Source organism: Scleropages formosus, chromosome 1 (assembly GCF_900964775.1).
Source record: "Scleropages formosus chromosome 1, fSclFor1.1, whole genome shotgun sequence".
In the NCBI taxonomy this organism is placed as follows: Eukaryota; Metazoa; Chordata; class Actinopteri; order Osteoglossiformes; family Osteoglossidae; genus Scleropages; species Scleropages formosus.
Window position 1 is genome coordinate 8,909,482 of NC_041806.1, and position 20,330 is coordinate 8,929,811.

The 20,330-nt window shown below is 45.5% G+C and overlaps 1 protein-coding gene across 4 annotated transcripts in view; it reads right to left on the bottom strand.

The window, feature by feature from the left end:
- Nucleotides 1–83: 83 nt before the first annotated feature.
- Nucleotides 84–20,330, bottom strand: part of plxnb3 (plexin B3) — a 50,522-nt gene continuing 30,275 nt past the window's right edge. For 3 of the 4 annotated variants that reach the window (XM_029251817.1, XM_029251816.1, XM_018752966.2), the window contains exons 9-36: nt 20,216–20,324; nt 18,402–18,530; nt 18,020–18,136; nt 17,518–17,611; nt 16,856–17,022; nt 16,534–16,685; nt 16,298–16,403; nt 15,615–15,751; nt 15,288–15,464; nt 14,687–14,849; nt 14,130–14,366; nt 13,842–14,003; nt 13,603–13,751; nt 13,099–13,199; nt 11,220–11,437; nt 10,896–11,074; nt 10,712–10,778; nt 8,066–8,212; nt 7,548–7,701; nt 7,189–7,292; nt 7,009–7,096; nt 6,727–6,893; nt 6,244–6,404; nt 5,495–5,642; nt 5,221–5,285; nt 4,794–4,869; nt 3,322–3,396; nt 84–3,204 (exon numbers count right to left, since the gene is read on the bottom strand). In XM_029251817.1, the coding sequence (XP_029107650.1) occupies nt 3,100–3,204; nt 3,322–3,396; nt 4,794–4,869; nt 5,221–5,285; nt 5,495–5,642; nt 6,244–6,404; nt 6,727–6,893; nt 7,009–7,096; nt 7,189–7,292; nt 7,548–7,701; nt 8,066–8,212; nt 10,712–10,778; nt 10,896–11,074; nt 11,220–11,437; nt 13,099–13,199; nt 13,603–13,751; nt 13,842–14,003; nt 14,130–14,366; nt 14,687–14,849; nt 15,288–15,464; nt 15,615–15,751; nt 16,298–16,403; nt 16,534–16,685; nt 16,856–17,022; nt 17,518–17,611; nt 18,020–18,136; nt 18,402–18,530; nt 20,216–20,324 (3,754 nt within the window). In that variant the 3' untranslated portion in view covers nt 84–3,099. Of the gene's footprint in view, nt 3,205–3,321; nt 3,397–4,793; nt 4,870–5,220; nt 5,286–5,494; nt 5,643–6,243; nt 6,405–6,726; nt 6,894–7,008; nt 7,097–7,188; nt 7,293–7,547; nt 7,702–8,065; nt 8,213–10,711; nt 10,779–10,895; nt 11,075–11,219; nt 11,438–13,098; nt 13,200–13,602; nt 13,752–13,841; nt 14,004–14,129; nt 14,367–14,686; nt 14,850–15,287; nt 15,465–15,614; nt 15,752–16,297; nt 16,404–16,533; nt 16,686–16,855; nt 17,023–17,517; nt 17,612–18,019; nt 18,137–18,401; nt 18,531–20,215; nt 20,325–20,330 lie in introns of those variants that run through there. The other variant, XM_029251818.1, reaches the window with a different exon arrangement.

The window sequence follows — 20,330 nt, forward strand, 5'->3', positions numbered from 1 at the left end:
GGAAATACATACATACATAACTAGACTACGAATAACAGACCACAACTAAGTTAAAGCAATGTTAAATTATACTTTATTTCCCCATAAAAATCCTTCAGTTTCTCATTTTGGCTTCCAATATCTCTTCAAATGATAGATACAGCCAGTATTTCCAACAAAGTTCAATGTAAGAACAGTTTCTCAATCATATTTACAGGCACATATACACAATGGTTATCAAACTATACACATTACAAATACAAAAGTGTGTAAAACATAAGGCTGGGGATCCCTTCATTTAGTTCCTTAATTTATTTATAATGAGGAAAAAAAAAAAGTGTTACATATGGATTTTTGGAGTTGCAAAAGCTCAAATCCGTGTTCCCCCCCCCATCTGTCCTCACCAAAAATGAAGCCAGCAGAATTTAAAAAAGAGGAAAAAAAAAAAAAAAAAAAAAAAAAAAAAGGCACCCCACAGATGCCACTGACAGCTTGCTGTCTATTATTATGAAGCAGACCATGAAGGAACTGCAAAATGCTGGGTGAGGAATTGGGCCAGGGGCCTCACTGTAAAAGGACCTGTATTGGTGATCAGTCCACTGATCTCTATTAGAGAAGATAGAATTAGATCCATTAGAAAAAAAAAAAAAAGCTATCTGGTTTACAAACAAACTTTTAGTGTGCAATGCCAATTACACTGACATGCACCGGCATGTGTGCACACATACACATGCGCACACTGCACTGAACACCTGTAAAAATAATTACACAATGTACAGAATCATCCACATACACGTGTTAAACCAATCAAGTCACAAACATGCAAGAAAAAACTACACTAAATCAAGACCACACAGAGGCAAAACAGGGAACCAGACAAAGAGGCAAGCAGGAACACACACACACACACACACACACACACACACACACACACACACACACACACACACACACACCCATCAGCTAATTGACAATAATGAGAAGTGGGGTTTGGCATTTTTCTAAATAGTCTAAGCTGTAGGGGTCACACCCTCAAGAGCCGGTGTAATGCCTCAGAGAGCCTGAGCAAAACACAGCAAAGTTATAAATCTGTTCAATTAAAATACTTTCAGAACTTAAAGATTTGTGGAAATGCTGCACCAAACCAATATCCAGCAGTTAATATGAAACAACAGTTCTCAGCCTCTGATTGTACGTCCTACAGACTCTTCTTACTGTGTGGCAAAGACTCAACCGAGACAGTCATTCTGGTTTCATTCCAACAGCATATCATCTTTCTGCATACCAGATTTACATACTACCAGGAAATTTGCAAAAACAGGCAAAAAGGAGTTTATAGTCAGACTGTTCCAGTGTTTTTTTCCTGTGGGTTAAGCAGATTAAAATTAAATGTAGCTTACCAAGTATCAATTAATACTCTCTCCATATATATTAATGACATTATACACTACATTATAAATTCTTCAAAAATCCAAGTATTTGTTGGGATTTTAAAAAACCTCACTGTTAACCTATGATATCAAAGATTAGGTAGATGTCAATAACAGTAAAGTTTCTGATTAAAGTGGTCAGTGAGCCTCAAAGGTTACCACAGAGAAACCAGCTATCATTTCGGTAACAGAAATGACAGTAAAATAATCAGACTACAAATGTGTTTCTCTTAAGTTCTCACTTTACATCAAAAATGTCATGATGAAATCCCACCAGAGTTTTGAATGCAATTAGTACATTTTAATAAGTCATTATTTCAAAAAAGCTCTGAAGAAAAGGCACGTGTGGTAATAGTATATAAATAAGCACTATTTACAGTAAATAAGTTAGTGTCTATACAGTGTCCGACCATATTCCCAGATGGATCCTGGGTGCATCAACCTGCTTGCGCTCTCATAATTTAGTCACAGTCTGTCTAAAAGCAAAGTCACAAAACCCACTAAATTATCCAGCCCAGTCCCTACTTTGCATCTTCTATGCTGGTATAATTTTCTCCTCAATTCAAAAACATTTATTGCTTCACGTAAGATACTGAAGAACTTCTATATTTATATTACATTTAAAAAGCTATACGGTGACACACAAATTAATACTGCTAATTGCAGTCTGGCCTTGAGCAACCTAGACTTCAGTTAATAAATACAGCACAAGTTGTTAAAAGAGGAACAAGTGCTTCCCTGTAAATCCACCTTATGGTCTTTATACTGGAACAAAGCTTAGTTTATTTCAACTAGACTGTCAGGGGGAGCAAATATTTACATCTGACACACCAGTGCATCTTGTTACCAGTGTGCAAGTGTGAGCTTAAAGCATAAAATGGCTGCTCTGAAATTTATACTCATTCACCGAGGAAGTTGTTAGCAATTATCCATTATAAGGGAAAAAAAAAAAAAAAAAAATCACTGACCAATAACTGTAGAATGTTAAAAACCCCCTAGAAAAGCTATTTATTAAAAAAAAAAAAAAAAAAAGCAGCTTCAATATTATCCATCCCTGTTCTATGGACAACTGAAGAGTCACAGAGGGTATGACAAATATTTCACAAAGTTTTCACATCAAGATATGCAACAACCGAGTATGTTACTTGACCTACTGTAATAAGAAACTTGTAAGGCTTCCCAACTCTTAGAAGTGAGGATTTGGACCAGGGTATTGCGTATTGCAAGTAACGGAGTTGTGAAGCCCTCTTGCGTAATTTCCATCAAGAAGTCATGGCACAGAGATGAGAATCAACAAAAAAAACAGTTCACCTACTGTGTTGATCTTGCCAATACAGAAACACATGACGCACCAGACCATACATGCACACACGAACACACATGCACAAAGAGACAATACTTAGAAGTCAGTCTTTCCAGTGCAGTGATTTTCAGTCTCTAAACTGCAGTCACCCTTACCATTTTCAGAAATGTAGTCCTAATTCAAACATGTTCCCTTTCGCTGTACGTACAATAAAACCGTATAAATAAGACTCCCAAAGCAGCGCTGGTATGGGAAAAGAAGATGAGTGCGCCAGTATTTGAGTGGAAGGTTTCTTCCCATCTCCGCTAGTTTTCTGTGTGGTGTCGTGAGCCAACGATGCCTCAAAATGGTACTTAGGCTAGAGTCCCTGCCAGAGCAGCCTAGGGGTCACAGGTCGGTCACTTTGTTCTCCACCAAGGCAGCAACCTGCTGTAAACGATAGGCCAGCTGCATCTTCTGTCCCGTGGCATCCTCTTCCAGAGCCATAATGATCTGTGTCACAGACAGAAGACGACAGGCAAAAATTACAATTTTGTTTACAAATACAGTCATGAAGTAAGGCAAGTCATTAGGCCTGTCGTCTAAAGACTACTTTGCACAGGTACTGACCTGGTCATAGTACTTGTTGATATACTTGTAGAGCTCATGCAGAGCCACCAATCCATTCATCTCTGATGCAAAGCTCTGAAATGCAAACACCCGAGAACATTACATAGACATTCTTATATTGGATTTGCTGAGGAAAGCGACTCCGATGAAAAAAGCAAAAACATATCACCCTGGACAAATTCAACCATGAAGATGTACTATTACTGACAACAATGAAAATATTTGGTAAAAGGGAAAAACTCAAGAGTCAGAAGTATGGTATTCGGCTGATTATGCGATTAAGTGGATGCTTAGTGTACTTTCAACCTGGGCTTAGAATCTGCCTGAGTGCTTGAACCTCAAGTGAGGTTGTTTAATCTAGCATTTGGGACACCTTTGTACAATCAAGCAAAGAAAAAGAGAGGTGGCGCTGTGTTTGAGTAAAAACAACACATCCAGATCACAGAGTTGGTGTAGGCAATCAGGAAAAAATAAAACCATACTGGTCCAGGTGCCGAGACAGAGGAAGCGGGGGCTGCCAGAAGCCAGACGGAAGGGACGGTAAACCAAAAAAAAAAAAAAAAAACCACAGATCAAGAACAGTAGGGAAGAAGCGAAAGCGGCAGTGTCTGTAGGACATGCCTGTTTGCAGAAAACGGCACACACGGGCCATGGAAGTTTCTGGCGCTTATATGGTGAATGCAAGATTGACAGGTGGGCATGACCAGGTGTTTGGTCTAACAGTTCTCTCCTGAAATTTTGTTTAACAAACTCCAACTCAACAGATGCATTAACATGGGAACTCAGAGCAGCAGTACATTTACATTTAGCAGATGCTTTTCACCAAAGCAACTTCCAATGAACTCTATATAGTGTTATGAGCCCACACACCTTATTCACCAGGGTAACTTACACTGCTAGATACACTACTTACACTGGGTCACTCATCCATACATTAATGGAACACACTCTCTCTGTCACTTACACATTATGGGGGAACCTGACCAGCGTGTCTTTGGACTGTGGGAGGAAACCAGAGCACCCAGGGGAAACCCACACAGACACGGGGAGAACATGCAAACTTCACACGGACCGAGCGGGGATCGAACCCACATTCTCTCGCATTTCCCAGATGCCGTGAGACAGCCACCCTGCCGCCAGTAATCTCATAAGAAAAACATCTTTATATTCTAATGGTAAATATAGTGAAGGTAAGATATGAGCAGATATTGACATTTGAAAACCAGAAGTCTCAGATAAACACTGGCCAGGATTCTTTTTGAAATAATGGTAAAGTTGCAATAAGGATACATAGTTATTGCCTTTATTTGTAAAGTACAGCCGCAGGAGTTACTGTTAACTCAGGAAACCACTGGTGACAACCTTTACCGCCACGCTTCGCAATGAAATTTGATTCTAAAGGGAAAAGACCCTTCCAGGAAAACAATGCGAACTATATGACAAACAGAAATAATGCAGTGCTTTTTCCTCACCCCTGACAACTCGGTGAGGGTGGAGTTCATCTCTTGGTAACAGCCAGACGCCGCGTTGTGGATGTCGCTGTAATACCTGTTGGACACAAATGTCAGCACACTAGAAGTCACAGTCCGGGGGGGAGAAAAAGTGATCCTGCTGAATATACACAGAAAACATGTTCAAATGCTGCATATTCACAAACTCCACAGTTCTAGAGACACCTATAACTGCTATAAATTATAGGATTGCTATGGATAGGGATGATCTGTCTAATAAAGAAATGCATACATTTATGTGACAGTAGCTTTCCCCACTGGTTAAGGACATTCCAGTTTAAACTTGTCAAAATATAATAATTTCGTTATCAAGCTGAACTACAGCAAAGCTCATTTAATAGTCGTCAAGGGAGACACCAAACAAACTGCATGAAAGAACGAATGTCACCTTTCCACTAGCTGCTTGTATCGAGGGATCTCTCTGGCATAGAGCAGTTTGTTCACTGGAGAGTCCTGTCCGATAGAAAGAGCAAAATTTTCATCTTAAACATTCATGGCAGCCTGTTATATATAAGAACAGGAAAAGTCTGACTCCAGATAGTGTATGAGAGCAGGTCAGTAAGTGACTGAGAGCCTCCGGCAACAATAATTGAAATTAATCTCATGAATAACGGCCAAGATAAAGGGGGAAAAAAAAAAAAGAAAAGAAATGAGACACAAACCCGGCCCACTTTGTGCTCAGACGTGGTGCAGGAATCTATGAAAGTCTGCGCAATGACTGACAGCACTGCGTCCACACTGTCAGTGACCTGGACGTCGAAGACAAACTGGGGGTTCTTCAAGATGTTCACCCAAAAACGCAGTGGCAGGCTGGACAAAAGAAAGACAACAGCAGCAGATGCTCTCATTGAAAAGTCAGATATATTCACTGAATAGAGAAAACTCTTCAGCAAATGCTACGACAGTATTTTAAAAATTAACACAATACAAAGCTTTAACAGGTCTATAAAATGAGACAACTACAGTCCAGTAACATGAAAGCATTAAACCATAACATTTATTTAGCAAACGCTTTTCTCCAAAGTGACTTCCAATGAACTTTATGTAGTTATGAGCCCACACACCTTATTCACCACGGTGACTTACACTGCTAGATACACTACTTACACTGGGTCACTCATCCATACATCAGTGGAACACACTCTCTTTGTGACACACACACTCTGGGGAAACCTGAATAGCATGTCTTTGAACTGTGGGAGGAAACCAGAGCACCCAGAGGAAACCCATACAGACATGGGGAGAACATGCAAACTCCACACAGCAACTGCAACTTAACTATAACTTAGAAATGGCAGAAGAAAGTAATTCTGGTACAAGTTCAGTTGCCTAACTCCCCAGTGCCATTTAAAAAATAATAAATATTTTTTTAAAAAAAAAAAAGCTTTATGGGCAATCACATAAGAATCACCTGTTTGTCTTCCAGATGTGCACAGTCTCTGGGTCCTCAATGCCGTGCTTCTCAGCCATGTCATCCAGGAAGTCAAAAAAGTACCTGACAGCGATGGGCGGAGGTCGCTTCGTGCTCAGTATGGCCACGAACACGTCGTCCACAAACTTCTGCAGAGTACCCTGTGAGGGATCCAGTTGACACAGCATCCAGTTTACACGCTAGCGCACATTAAAATATATCATCTTCTTTACTTGTGTGTTTTTTTTTTTTTTTTTTAAAAACTATTTGACATTCCAGTTTACATTTTTTTCCCACATTTATTCATTTAGATTTACATTACATAAGTACATAGAGAAGCACCCATTCTGAGTGCTGAGAGCGGTCAGCGGAACCACAAATGTTTTCCAGAGTCATTAGATCACATGCAACACGTTCATCTAATAAACGGAAAACGTAAGCGAGACAGGGTAGGGACATGACGGCAAGCCGGAGGTTCCTGACCTTCATGGAGAGCAGACGTGTGAGGTAGATCTCAGGGATGGCCTTGGCCCGCTCCCTCTCTCTCATGCTGCTCTTGCGGTGCTTGGGGATCTCTGGGTCCTCGCTAGACTTGACCAGATGCCACAGGCGGAGCCCCTCCTCCTCCTCCACCTCCAGCATGGGGGTCTCTGTGGGGTGCACGCTGCTTACTCTCTCTCTCTCTCTCTCTCTCTCTCTCTCTCTCACACACACACACGCAAAATACACAGTGTCCTTCTGTCTATACATAGACATGCTCCTTACTCTCTCCAGTCTGGTAGACCTGGTTGACACCCAGCTGTCCAGAGCCTTGCGAGCGGGGAATGAGAGCTACAGTAGCTCCATCCGGCACCTGAAGCGGAGGGGGAAAGTGTGAGCACGGTGGGGAAATGGGGATTTCTGCCCCTCAATCGCACAGACAGCTACAGCCCATGTGTGCCTGACCTTGTAGTGCTGTAGCGTGTTGAGCCTCTTCCAGCGGCCCTGAACAATCGCCGTGACATCATCATCAGAGAGAGTCAGGTGACCCGCCTGTCCAGATCTCCACTCTGAAAGGAGGGGGGGGGGGGAATCCACAATGCAGCACCACCACTAATCTCTACAATGTGTTATATGCAAGAAAGGCCATTGAAACAAGTCGCCAACATTTGCTACAGTAACTGCATGTTATAAATCTCTAAGAATGATGAAATCAACACTCGAAATCCCTGAAGATAGCTCTCACTTATTGCGCAGAATCTGCATTAAACATTTGTGCCACAGTGGGGTGGTGTTTCATCAAGATGCAACGGTGGCGCTCGTACCAAGGTCTAACGAGTCAGCCGAAGGTCTCTGCGAAAAGGGCACTCCTTTGTAGGTCTGATCCAGGATCTTGTCCTTTACCTGGGTAATAGTGTCTATGTCCAGAACCTTCACTGGCTGTGCTTCTGCACCGTTATTTACCAGCACCGTCAGGGTCTTTAGCAAGGGAAAATACAGCGTGGGGTGGTGAACGGCAAGAAAAAGAAAAGCAAAAATGTCAGTAAACATTACAAAGAAAAGAAACCGGCTTGTCGTCGTGTCTGTATTCGGGAAAGCCGATAGCTCGTTTTCGGAATCCGACGGAAGGAAGAATGGAAGGGAAGGCGGGCAGGACATTGACGAGTAGGACGGGGAGCTAGTGCAAGACATGGGGATGTGGAGCCAGTGCAGGACAGAGCAGAGCGAGGAGCAAGACCGGTGTACAACAGAGTAAAGGAGGAACCAGCAAGCAGGACGTGAAGCAAGCGGGCAAGAGAGGGGTACACGGTGCAGAGAACTTGGACAAGTGGGTGGTACCGACCATCGAGCAGTAGTCTATGTCCTCCCTCAGCAGGTGGCTGTCGTTGAGGGTCCGCTTGGCCTTCCCAGTCACACTGTCCACGGGGCCTTTGTCCACCTGGTACTTGATGGCACGGTAAAGCATATACAGAGGCTCCCCTGCTACTTCCTGAGGGAGGGGGTTGGAGTGGCGAGTAAGGGGACAGTGCTGTCACGCACAGCCATACATTCATCAACTCTTTCACTCCCTCGTACGCCTCGACTCATTCTCTCTCATTCTCTCACGCTGCACGTTGTGCAAACATTACACGAGCTGAAATTAAATGACAGTCCTGTTTTCAAGGTAAATTTTGATTTAGTCATTCTCACTGCTCATTGGGCTTCTGAATTTTATATGTAGTTACCGATATCTTTTTAAATAAATTGGCTTTAAATTCAGTACCGCAACTTGGCTCCTTCGCTTAGAAACACAACTGGGAGCACATTAACTCGTCTTTTCGCAACTCCGAAGATGGTTTTAAATCGCAAACAAAAGTCGTCCCTTGATTAATTTGCATTTTAGGATCTGTAAGCATCTTATACACCTATAATAATTTTTTTTTAACAACTTCTACACACATTAACACTAAACTACTGACAACCAAAATACACCGTTTTCACAAGTTCCTAATCAATAACAATTTCCCATGTACATGTTCCCATGTCAAGTGTAACATTATAAACTTCTCAGCTTTATTATCCCCACTTTGGCAATCCATACTAACAATATGCCTCCGACTGACAAAATAAGAACGAACACACACACACACACACACACACACACACACACGCAAGCTGCAATCACTAGAATTGCATTAAATAATGACCAATGGAACCAGCAATTGAACGAAAAGCCTGCCCCACACTCCTTTCCCGTTTGGGTATTTTGCTGGCAGTAGGTAACAGTCTTTTTTACTCCGCTACAAAAAGAAAATCATTTGTAAGTATTTGCCCCCTTTTTCAAATACGATCTACTTTCACATCTTTTTGACATTAAATTTGATCAGATCTTTTTGTCAGTTGTGGCAATATATGATGGTACTGTAGCTCCAGCTTGACAAGGGGGAAAGAAAAAAAAGACACCAGCACTGATTTGTGAGTCATTTCCGTGTTGTAAAAGATAATGAAATGCACAATCAGCATGAAAAAGTGATTATACCCTAATTTTAGTCAACCTCATCAAGGGGCAGAGTCAGCTGTTTCGAATACAATCAGCCAAAACAGCTGGCATAACAGATTCACACAGGGACGTATGACATGCTCAAAAAATAAATAAATAAATAAATAAATAAAAATTCTGAAGACACCAGGAGGAAAAGTTGCTGAGCAGTATCAGTACCGGCAGTGCTACACAGCCATTTATAAGGCTCAGAACCTCACCCGAACCATGAACGTTAAACGGAGCATGTCTGAAACAGTGGTGAATCTCCATCAGAGTGTCTGCCTTGCCAAAGGACCTCCACGAGTAAGGATTAAAATCATTAATGAGCTCTAAAAACATCAGAACATCATCCAGAGAATTGCAGGCCACTTTTGGCCCAGCTTAAGTAAGTGTTCATAACTTTTTAAAAACAGAAAAGAGCCAGCTGGTAGTGTAGTGGTTAGAGCTGCTGTCTTTGGACCCAAAGATCACAGGTTCAAATTCAACTTCCAGCTGTTAACACCCTTGAACAAAGTACTTACCCTAAACTGCTCCAGTAAAATTACCCAGTGGTATAAATGGGTAAATAACAGTTTAACGCTGTAAGTCGCTCTAGAGAAAAGCATCAGCCAAACATAAGACACTTTGCCAAAGTAAAATATAGGCAAGAACCACTGCTCACGAACCTTGAAAGTCTTGCCTACAGTTCTCCCAAAAGCATGCGAATTTCTCTTAAGACCTTCTGAAAGAATGTTCTGTGGATTCCTTAATCAGAAGTATAACTTCCACAACATAGGGCCAAAAAAAAAAAAAAAAAAAAAACCCCACACACAACATGTCATCTTAAAAATAAATAAAGCATTCAGCATGAGAACCTTCTACCAGACTACCATGGTGGTGACAATGTGATGATCTAGGCATATTGTGCACCTTATTACCAATGAAGGAACCATGAATTCTCCTTTGTATGAGAAAATCTTAAAGGATAGTGTCAGGGCATCAGCCAGCAAGTTACAGAATGGCCTATGGAAAGTCCTAACCTTAATCTGACACATGTTATGGCAACACCTGGAAAGAGCCCTTTATACTGCAGAAATCTGCAAACCTCCTCAGGAGCCGTCAACATTCCTCCACAGTGATGCCAGCAGCTGGTCAACGGCTACGGGAAGCATGTAGTTGCCATTGCTATAGACACGGGTGGCACAACCAGTTTATGACTCAAAAGGGGAAATAATCTGTCACACCTGTGATTGCACATTTTATCATCTTCCACAACACTGGTTTCACTTTTTCCTCCATTCATATATTACTAGAACTGACAAAATTGGAAAGGGAGCAAAAACTTTTGCAAAAATATAAATCCTGCTGCATAGGAAAAAGAATGATTATTTGAAGTGGAAGGCCATACTGATTCAAAAATCTTACTAAAAATAATGTGTAGGCTAATGTATAGCAAAAGACCAGTCACACATTTGCACAAAGTGCTACCTTGAGGTAGGAGTAGAGACAGATGGACATCCAGTTGGTCAGCATTTTCTCCACCACAGTCTCAGTCCTTGAGGAGAAGACAGACGGACATAGGTGTGTGCAACAAAAAAAATGAAATCTAGCAGTTGCTAGTTACGATTGCATTTGTTTCTGTAGATTACTTCGTTATACTAGAGTACAATACCTGCGCAGCATGAGTTTGGGGTTTTTAGCCACATACTGCTGAACTAGGTCACCTAGTAATGTTTTCATGACATCGGTGAAGTACTCAAGCTTGTCATGTAGGGCCATGGTAAGCAGCGAGGCCACATGGCCACGGTCCCTCTGGGAGAAGCTCTGCTGGGCCTCCAGCGTGTGGATGAACTGTGGGAAGAAAGGACAGCACTGAAACACTGGGAGGAAACGGCACGCTTCCTAATCGCGATTCGCATGCATCCCGAGAAAGGAGAAGCTCAGAGGGACACCGCGTGCAGACATTTTCAGCGTGTGAGCAACATAAAAGCCTCACCCTGATGAGGAAGAGGCGGTTGTTCAGAAGGTTGTTGAGCTGCCCCAGGCCTTGCTCCACAGTCTGCCTGCGAGATTCCGGAAGGTCCAGGTTCTGGCTTAGTGGCGCACCCCTCTGTCCAGGAAAGAAGACCCTCTCGGCATAGGTGCGGTAATCCAAGAAAGGGATCCCTGGGCCACCCACATCGTTGCTGAGGTCCATCATCTCAGTCATGAGGTCTGACAGACGAAAAGGAAAATTACACACCAGCTACCCTCCCATGGCATTGGGAAAATAAATTAATTCAAACACACACACTTTCTGAAAGCGCCTGTCCTGAGGGGGGTCACGGTAAGCCAGGGTCTAGCCCGACGGCGCGGGGTGCGGGCACACCCAGAGCGAGATGCCGGTCTGTCATGGGGCACCCCAAGCGGGACTCGAACCCCAGACCCACCAGAGAGTGAACACAGGCCAAACCCGCAAAATGAATTCATCACTTACAATATATAACAGTCTTACATTGCAAAAATCCCATACAATGACTCTGAAAATTGTAAATTTATATTTTTACACTTCTTTCTGTGCAATGGAATTTTTCAGCACTACATTGTTATTTTACTTCCACAATGAAGTAAAGTTCCATTCACAAGTTATACTTAAGACGACAACCACAGGAAGGGAGAAAAAAAAAAAAATCCCTGCAAGACAAGCTGGTTACTTTTATTAATAGCTATTCACTCAGCACCAGTGTCTCGCTTAATAGAGTTAATTTGTTCCGTGAAATCACTGCATTAGGGAAATTCTTTCTGTAAGGAGACTAAATTTGCCTTTTTTTTTTTTTTTCTTACTTTATTAAAATCTGGGGATCCATTTTTTTCTGTATCACCTAAAACGGGGGGGTTTATAGTCATTTCATAATACTTCCAAAAAAGTATCATTTCCACCTTAATATTATACTTTCATTTATTCTCAATAACCACTTAAAATGTTTAGAATATACAGGTAGCCCTTGATTTATGACAAGGTTCTGCTCTGGCAGCCTTATTAAATCAATTTCATTCTAAGTCACAAATACCCAATACAATCCATTAGGATATATAATTAGTCTTATGCTAAGCATAATTAAGTTTCTATGCATAGTTAATTAATTTACTGTATTCTAATTTTCTTAAAAGTTCCCATGAGTTTTTATTCCATGTTTACTTTGTTGCGTTGAATAACTGCTTTGGACCGATAACCAGGAAGAGGAGTTGTGTCGTCGGGAATCATTTGTATGGGATTGAGTCCACGTGTGCGGTTATGCTGTCCGTGGCGTCTGTCAGGATCTCACAAAGCACATTTATAGACTTAAAATGATATCATGATGAGTAAAACCGCTTTTGTACTGAATTTATAAGCCTATCGTGCAGAACTGGGGAATATGTTTCCAGTAGCTGTTACAGTTTATTATGTAACAATTTTTTTTAATTGAATGGGATCAATGATAATTTAGACCATCTGTCATTTCTTAAGTGTGTTCAGTAATGACAGACCTTGACTGACACCTGTTCTAGTCCATATATTACACAGCTTACCAACAGCTGAAGGGGAACACACACACAGTCTGAAACCGCTGGTCCCAAGTGGGGTCACGGCAAGCCGGAGCCTAACCCGGCAACACAGGGCGCAAGGCTGGAGGGGGAGGGGGCACATCCTGTACGGGACACCAGTCCGTCACAAGGCACCCCAAGCGGGACTCGAACCCCAGATCCACCAGAGAGCAGGCCCTGGCAAAACCCGCCACGCCACCGTGCCCCCCAGCTGAATGGGCAACAAGCAAAATCCTTGTCCAAACTGTAGGCACCACGGTCTAGACCCAAAAACCCACGACGGTGCTCCCATACAGCGACGGACACCGTACCTGTGAACTCTTTCCGGCACTGATCGCCCACGTTGATCTCCAGGGTCTCCAGCTGAACTAGCACTTTCTTATAGTCTCGCAGAGCCTGCTTGCTCTTCCTCCTGTTCGGAACGCGGAGAAGCGAACGAACGTTCAGAGATGTGTCCCGCGAGTCAGCACAAACTGCTGCGGGTTGCAATATTTCTAACCGGTAACCAAAATTGTTTATTGGTGAATTCTAATAAAGCCGTACATGGAAGAGTAACTTCCAGAGAAAGCACGTTTTACTTTGCCGTTCGAGGCTTATAAATACTACTTCTATCCACGCAGTGAGTCTTGGATGATTTCTGCAATGACTGCTCCTAATACCTTTAATGCTCTTACGCTGCAAAATGAGCGGTTTTCCTTTAGCACACCGTGCCGACTACCGTAATACTGGTCTTCCTATTGTGTTACTATATTAAGTAACAAGGGCTGTCTTTTACAGTGTAAAATAAATTGGCAAGAGAGGATGTTTTCACCAACCTGTACATGAGGATAATGACCAGCACAACGAGCACCACCACAGCAGCCCCTGCTGCTAAGCCCACCTGGGCTGCCAGGGGGACTGCGGAGAATACGTCATTATCGTAGTGCACCAGACCCAGGTCAAACTCCAGCTTTCCCATCACCACCTGCAACAGGAGAAACCACTCAAGTTCAGACACCGGCATGCAAAACGCACACAGAGCGTAGCAGTTTTTGCCCGGTGGCGGTGCACTCACGCGCAGGCTTGGAGGGGTGTCAGAGTTGTCCGGGCTGAGCGGCTGGATTTCAGGAGGTTCACAGTAAAGGTGAGTACTGTCCAGCGTTTTGATGTCGCACCTCTCAACTCCTACCCATGCAATCACTTCCTCTCGAGTCATTGCCAAGGTGAGGCCTTCGCCCTGAAGGTCACATCCGGAGGTAGGTGATCAGTAGAGTCGCATCAGTTTCACACGACACAATACGAACGCACGCGAAACAGCTGAAAGCAAAAATGACCTCGACTCCGTCTTGGGGTGTTAACTTACCTCTACCGCTATGACCCCTCCGGGTTTGAAGTGGAACGGCTGGTCAGGCACGTCACGGTTGAGACGGTGCAGGATGGGATCTGGGTAGTATCTAAAGGGCTTGCCGTCGATGCTGGCAAAATCCACCCTCACGTTGTCCAGTTCGAACCACACCCCAGTGACTTTAAACTCGCTCGGAACGGCGGGTGTCACACAGGTCATCTGATCAGGGAACACATCGATACATGGTTCCTGTATCTGGAAGAGAGCAGAAAGAAAACGCTGACTTGCCTCTGAAGAGATGCTTGCGGGTGCTCACACTGGATGGGGTTATGTCTGGCCGTGACCGACAAACAATGAAACCATTTCACCCGAGATAATTACGCGTCTTGACATCCTGTCAGCAGCGGATGCTTATCTACGGATGGAATTCGTTGTTCCGTAACAAAATTCACGCGGCATGCGATACCGGCAGGGCGTAGCTCGCAGCACACAGATGAACGCTTCCGTGAAGGTGATCCTTCCGCGCTCGTTCCCTGGCATTAGGTACGAGAGCCGTCTGACTGCAGCCGCCTTACCTTTGGAATGCTGCTATTGATGACGTGGGGATTCCTCTGCGTAAGCTGGCTGAACCGCCTCTTTCTCGCCACCACATCTTCGGCCGGCTCCGCCGACACCGATATCATCGGCGTCTGTACCACATCCAGGTTCCTTCCGCTCACTTTAATAGCACGTCCCCCGCTGCGAAGCCAAAGTCATACGATCATTTGTCAGCGCAGCATTTGTCTGCTGTTGACATTAAATATATGTTATATACTGTAATTTAAATCTGGTTCGGTGGCCTTTGCGCACCTGCATACCAACAGCGACAACAACAAAAACACACACTTCCTGGCAAAGCGAAATACCAACCGTTTTAAGCACCACACTTCACAGAAAGAAAAAGAAAAAAAAATAAATAAAGTTTCCATATGTCAGACAGACTTAATGCAATGCTGGCATCACAACGTAATCTGGCTATTTGCTAAATAAGCCATCGCTTCCAAAAGATCAAGACTGATACGATGCTATGATGCACAATGGGGAAAATTCACAAAATCGAACAGGGACGGATATTTTAAGTGAATGACGACAGACAGAAACGGCGCGTTAAGCCGGTCAAAGTTCGGTTTTCCTTACCCGTAGAAACTTTCCACAGGTTTAGCATCAGTAATGACTGGATCAGCCAGGTACCTGAAGAGCACATCTCCCACAATCCTCTCTGCTTTACCAAAGAGCACTCTCACCTGCAGCTCTGCTGTGCGATTTACAGGGCTGGTGCGGCAAACCAGCTGAGTGTCATTAACCTCCTCCGCTCTGAAACAGCGCAACGAGAATGGCGAAGCCGATGAGATGACGTCGCCAAACACGGGAGCGGAACAACATCGCAAAAAGCGCAGGATGCTTTAGCGACCGCTGCAGCTACGAAGAGGTCCGAGCAGTCGGCAGCACGTGTCCGACACCTACACGTAACAGGGGTGGAGGCCCACGTAGGCAGCCAGGTCGACCTTCTGTCCTGTAAGCAGCTGGGACCCCTGCACTGTGAGGGAGGTTCCACCCGACACCGGACCCTTCTCTGGGATTATTCCACTGAGCTGTGGGTCCTGGAATGTCCCACCCCCAACATACACAGAGTTGTGTTAATCCACACTGAACGTTGACATGTACAGAAACGCAGTACACGAAGTCAGAGCTGAAGCAAAAAAACCAAAGTGCGATATCAAAGTAACCGATTTAAGCTCAGCGGGTAACAATGTGCAACATCTCTATAATAGCAATGATGCAGGAAATTAAACTGATCCCATTACACACGTATGTACTGTACACTTGTGACCCCATTATATTCTTATGAAAAAAATATTCTATTATTTCACAGATGAATACGTAAGCGTGGGAACGACAGTGTTATTTTGCAAAACTGTTGGCCACAACCGGGATATGACACAGTAATCGTCGTCAAAAACGTGGGCCAAGCTGTAGGACTCCAACAACACGCTTGGGAAGTGCACTCTTCAGTTCTTGGCTTGACAGAGGAAGAAATTTCAAATATTCAAAACTAGGGCAAGGGCCAAACAAATCAAAACTGCATCCTTACGATGAAAGGCTGCTTTACCTTTAAACTGCGTGTTGATGCGTGTGGATGTGCTCACCTGATAAGCAAACATCTGCTGAGACCGACCTGGTTCGGTCTCTCCAACGGAGACCGTTACTGGACCGCGAGTCTCCTGCTGACTGGGCTGTAGCTCGCACACAACCCTGACACGCACAGGAGAACAGCAGATAGCGTAAAAGCCCTGCCAACACGAGCCGTTTGAATGAGGATACCGCATGTTAAAGCTTTCACAGAAAGAGCCATTCAGCAGAAACGTGCAAGGCTGACAGCTACCTGGTGGATGTGACGTAGTCCTCGGGCTGTGGGACACAGCGCACTCCAGCCACCGTCACTCCCTTCTGGATATCCTCAAACTGCTGGCCCAGGTTGGAGCCCCAGATCGTCACCAGTATACCCCCTTCCAAGGGCCCAGTCTGGGGCTGGATCTAATCTCATAACACAGAGAACACGGTCGCATGCAGGACAGAGTACCTTAGGATCTCGGTGAACTTTTGACATCCATCGTGCAGAAGCACGATGAGTGATGCACTCCTGTTTTTACCAACTAATAAACCGTATCTGTTTTAAAGCGGGGAAAGGTGTACAAGCCACGCACCTTTGTTATGAGCGGCGGCGGGCAGGTCTCCACTGGGTGGCTGAGACAGGAACCGCTGTACGTACAGCTGGGGCTTTCGCCTCCGCACCAGACGCAGCCGTAGCGCGCGGACACAGCCCGGCACTGGCTGCAGTCCGACTGGCCCACTGCGCAGTCATACAGCTGCACTGCGGACACACAGCAAGCGTCTCAACGGGAGAACATTTTCACTTTGTCTATCATCGATGACTTAAAAGAGGGGGAAAAAAAAAAAGAAAGCAAATAAAACGATCAGAAAACTAGTTCCATCTCCCAAAGGCACCCGGATGAAGGAGGCAATTTGGTGTGAATGTGCAAGAGAGGAGGAGAGGTGCCTACGTTTATGTTACTTTATTTAGCAGACGCTTTTCTCAAAAGCAACTTCCAATAAATACCGTTCTATCAGCCCACACCTTATTCCCCTAAGGTGACTTACACTGCTATATACACTACCTACAATTGGTCACCCACCTATACATCAGTGAAAAACACTGTCTCACTTGCACGCCGTAGGTGACGGAGTCACCAGTCCACCTGAAGAGCAATCTTTGGAGTGTGGGAGGAAACCAGAGCACCCGAAGGAAACCCACACAGACACGGGGGAGGGAGAACGTGCAAACTCCGCACAGCGCACAGGTGCTTACGGTGCAGGTGTGGCGTGGAGTCGATGCGCTGGGAGGAGCCTCTGCGCAGGTACACCGGGGCAGAGTACTCCAGCTGCTGCGTCGAATACTGGAACTGAGAGAGGCACGCGATTTCAGCACGCCGCTCGAGCGCTCGGGACGAGACTTTATATCGCAGGCCGCGGAAACCACCGCGCAAGTTTCAGCTTGGCGAATCGTACAAGCGGTGCTGCGGCATTCGAGGGTGCGTTTAATGTGGCACTTGCCGCAGGTGACGGTGGTGAAGCGTCTTTTCCGTTTGCAACTAAACTAGCAAGAAGAGCACAGCAACAGTCCTCTGTGTACATTCCTGTCTGCCTCAGCGAGAGAACATGCAGAAGAGATGGAAATGACTAGAAAACAGTCCACTTTGCCGCACACGCTCGGGAGAGTACGCTGCTAAACATGGTGCTTTGTTTCACTCGCTCTTCTTCTACTTGCCTGCATCAGAGGAGACGGAGAGCGCAAGACGGGGCGCACGTACCCTGTGAACGGCGCAGGTGATGGTGTGCGTCTGCATTCCTTTGCCTTTTTCCAGGGAAGCTGCGAGCGTCACCGCTTTCCCCTCTACATCAACCACGCACACGTACGGCTCCTCATCCTGCGGAAACCAACATCCGGAGATTAAACGTGCAACACGCAGCTCTCGCTCTGAACTGCGGACACACAAAAAAGCCCCGGTACCACTGCCTGCAGCTACAAATCAGGACTGATGACAAGGTGTCTGTTATACGATGGAACCCGTCTTGATTTCAAGTTCCGATCCTCTGCACGTCTAGCTCCTCTTGCTGAACTCCGCGGTGAGAGGTCAGCAAGCACTGAACTGTAACATAAAGGCTGTTCCAAAGCAAGCTGGGGTGCGTTACCTCGAACAGGTCCAGGTTCCTCCCCAGCAGAACCAGCTGCATGTCCAGCCCAACCGGGACCAGCGGCGAGCCCTTCAGCGCCCACACGCACGGGCACGCATCCGCACCTCGGGGCTCCAGCTCCTGAGCCTGAAGGACGCAGACATCGGGGTGGAGGTGGGGAGAAATGGGGGTTTCACGTAAAAGGAGCAGGCAGCGAACCCGGGGGTCTCGAGAGTATATGAAAGCGACTCGGTCCGAGCTGAGGAGCAGGGCGTCAAAACGTTTAATCGCGTGCGCAATTTCAAGACGAACGGTGGTCCACATCTCGTTTCTGGAGTAGCTGCATAAATGTAATGCAATCCCGTATGGTATCTGATAAACATGGTCACGGGCCAAAAGAACATTTCACCGTCACACCGTGCGCCCACGAACAAAAAACAGATTACGCGTTCATCCCGTTTACCTTGCACCATCTGCGACCCAACTTATCGTCCTAGCTTTGCCAGCACCATGGAAACGTGAGACTCGGAGGCCACCGCTCTCCCAGCACAAAGAGCAAGAAGAGTTACGGTTGACCTTTTGCACGAAACCCCCCCCCACTGCGGTCCTCGGGCCAACAGTTCCTGACGCTGGTCAACCTGACAACGACCTCGTCCCTCCGCACAGCCGGCCAGCAGGCAGCGCCGTGGTTAGAACTGCTCCCTGGTAACACGTAGGTTTGGGCTTGAATTCCACTCCTACTCTACTACCCTTCACGAAGGTATTTACCCTGCATCGTAGCAGTAAATACGCCCCGCTGTATAGATGGGTGAAGAACCGTAAAGTTGGACAAAGACGTCATATAAATAAAGCGCTACGAGGGAGGTAAAGTTAATGCTGGGAAAGGAAAAGGCACTTGAGCGAAAGCGCTCTTCGAGATCTCCTAGACGTAAACGAGCAGAGCCTGCACACACGTGGTTCATGACTTAACGAAAGACTGAGGATAAGGCAGAACGCAGCGATGGAATACCGAGACGAGAAAATCTAAAAAAAGCAAAAAACAAATCAAGTCAAACAGCCTAAAATATTAACTTTGTTACTTCAAACACACGAAGAACTTGTAAGGGAACATCCAATAAATAAAGGCAAACATCCCGAGGGGGAAAGGGAGGGGGGGGGTCTACAGATCAAGAAGTTGTTCCTTTAGTAAAAATATATGAGATCCCCCCCCCCGACCAACATTTACCATCCGCTACTACCAGCTTACACCACAAATGATGTTTCTTCTCTAACAGATGTGGATGACACAAGAAGAGCTAAAAGGAACGTGTGCCTCGGCCAGACACTGCGTGTAAACGGCGTCGCCAAGAGATACAGCTGCGTTCGGACTCCCCTCGCGGTACCGTGCCACGGCGACACGCCACAATGGCAAGCTGTTCCGTAGAAAACGGCTCGAAAGGACGTTACACCGCACAGAATTGATGCTCCCGGCAGCGAAGGCATGGGTTCCGCAAATTCCACGGGTCGAGCAGGACGCTACAGATCAGCACCTGCAGACCGTAAATTAAATATGAGCGATTCACATATCTGCAGCGCCGCACAAAACGTGTTGCTCTAGTCATTGCGCTGACTGAGAGCAAGGCTTCGGAAGGAAGGCTGGACCACATTTCATGAAATAAAAGCAGGACGGGGCGGTCCGGATGACAGCGGTAGCCTAGTAACAACGGGATAGTTTGCAGCGGAGATTCACCAGCGGACACACTGGGTCCCGTTCAAAGACCGGAACACACACTTCACCCAAGGGTTCAAGGGTCACGAGGCTCTGGCGAGACATGCGGGAGGTGTGGACTTACCAGCGTGTTGTAGATGATGTGTTTGTGGGAACAGCGCTTTGCGTGAGAGCACAATTGGTCCAGGGCGCACCAGTGACACGGCCACACGCTGCCGACGCAGGCCATGCACCTGCAG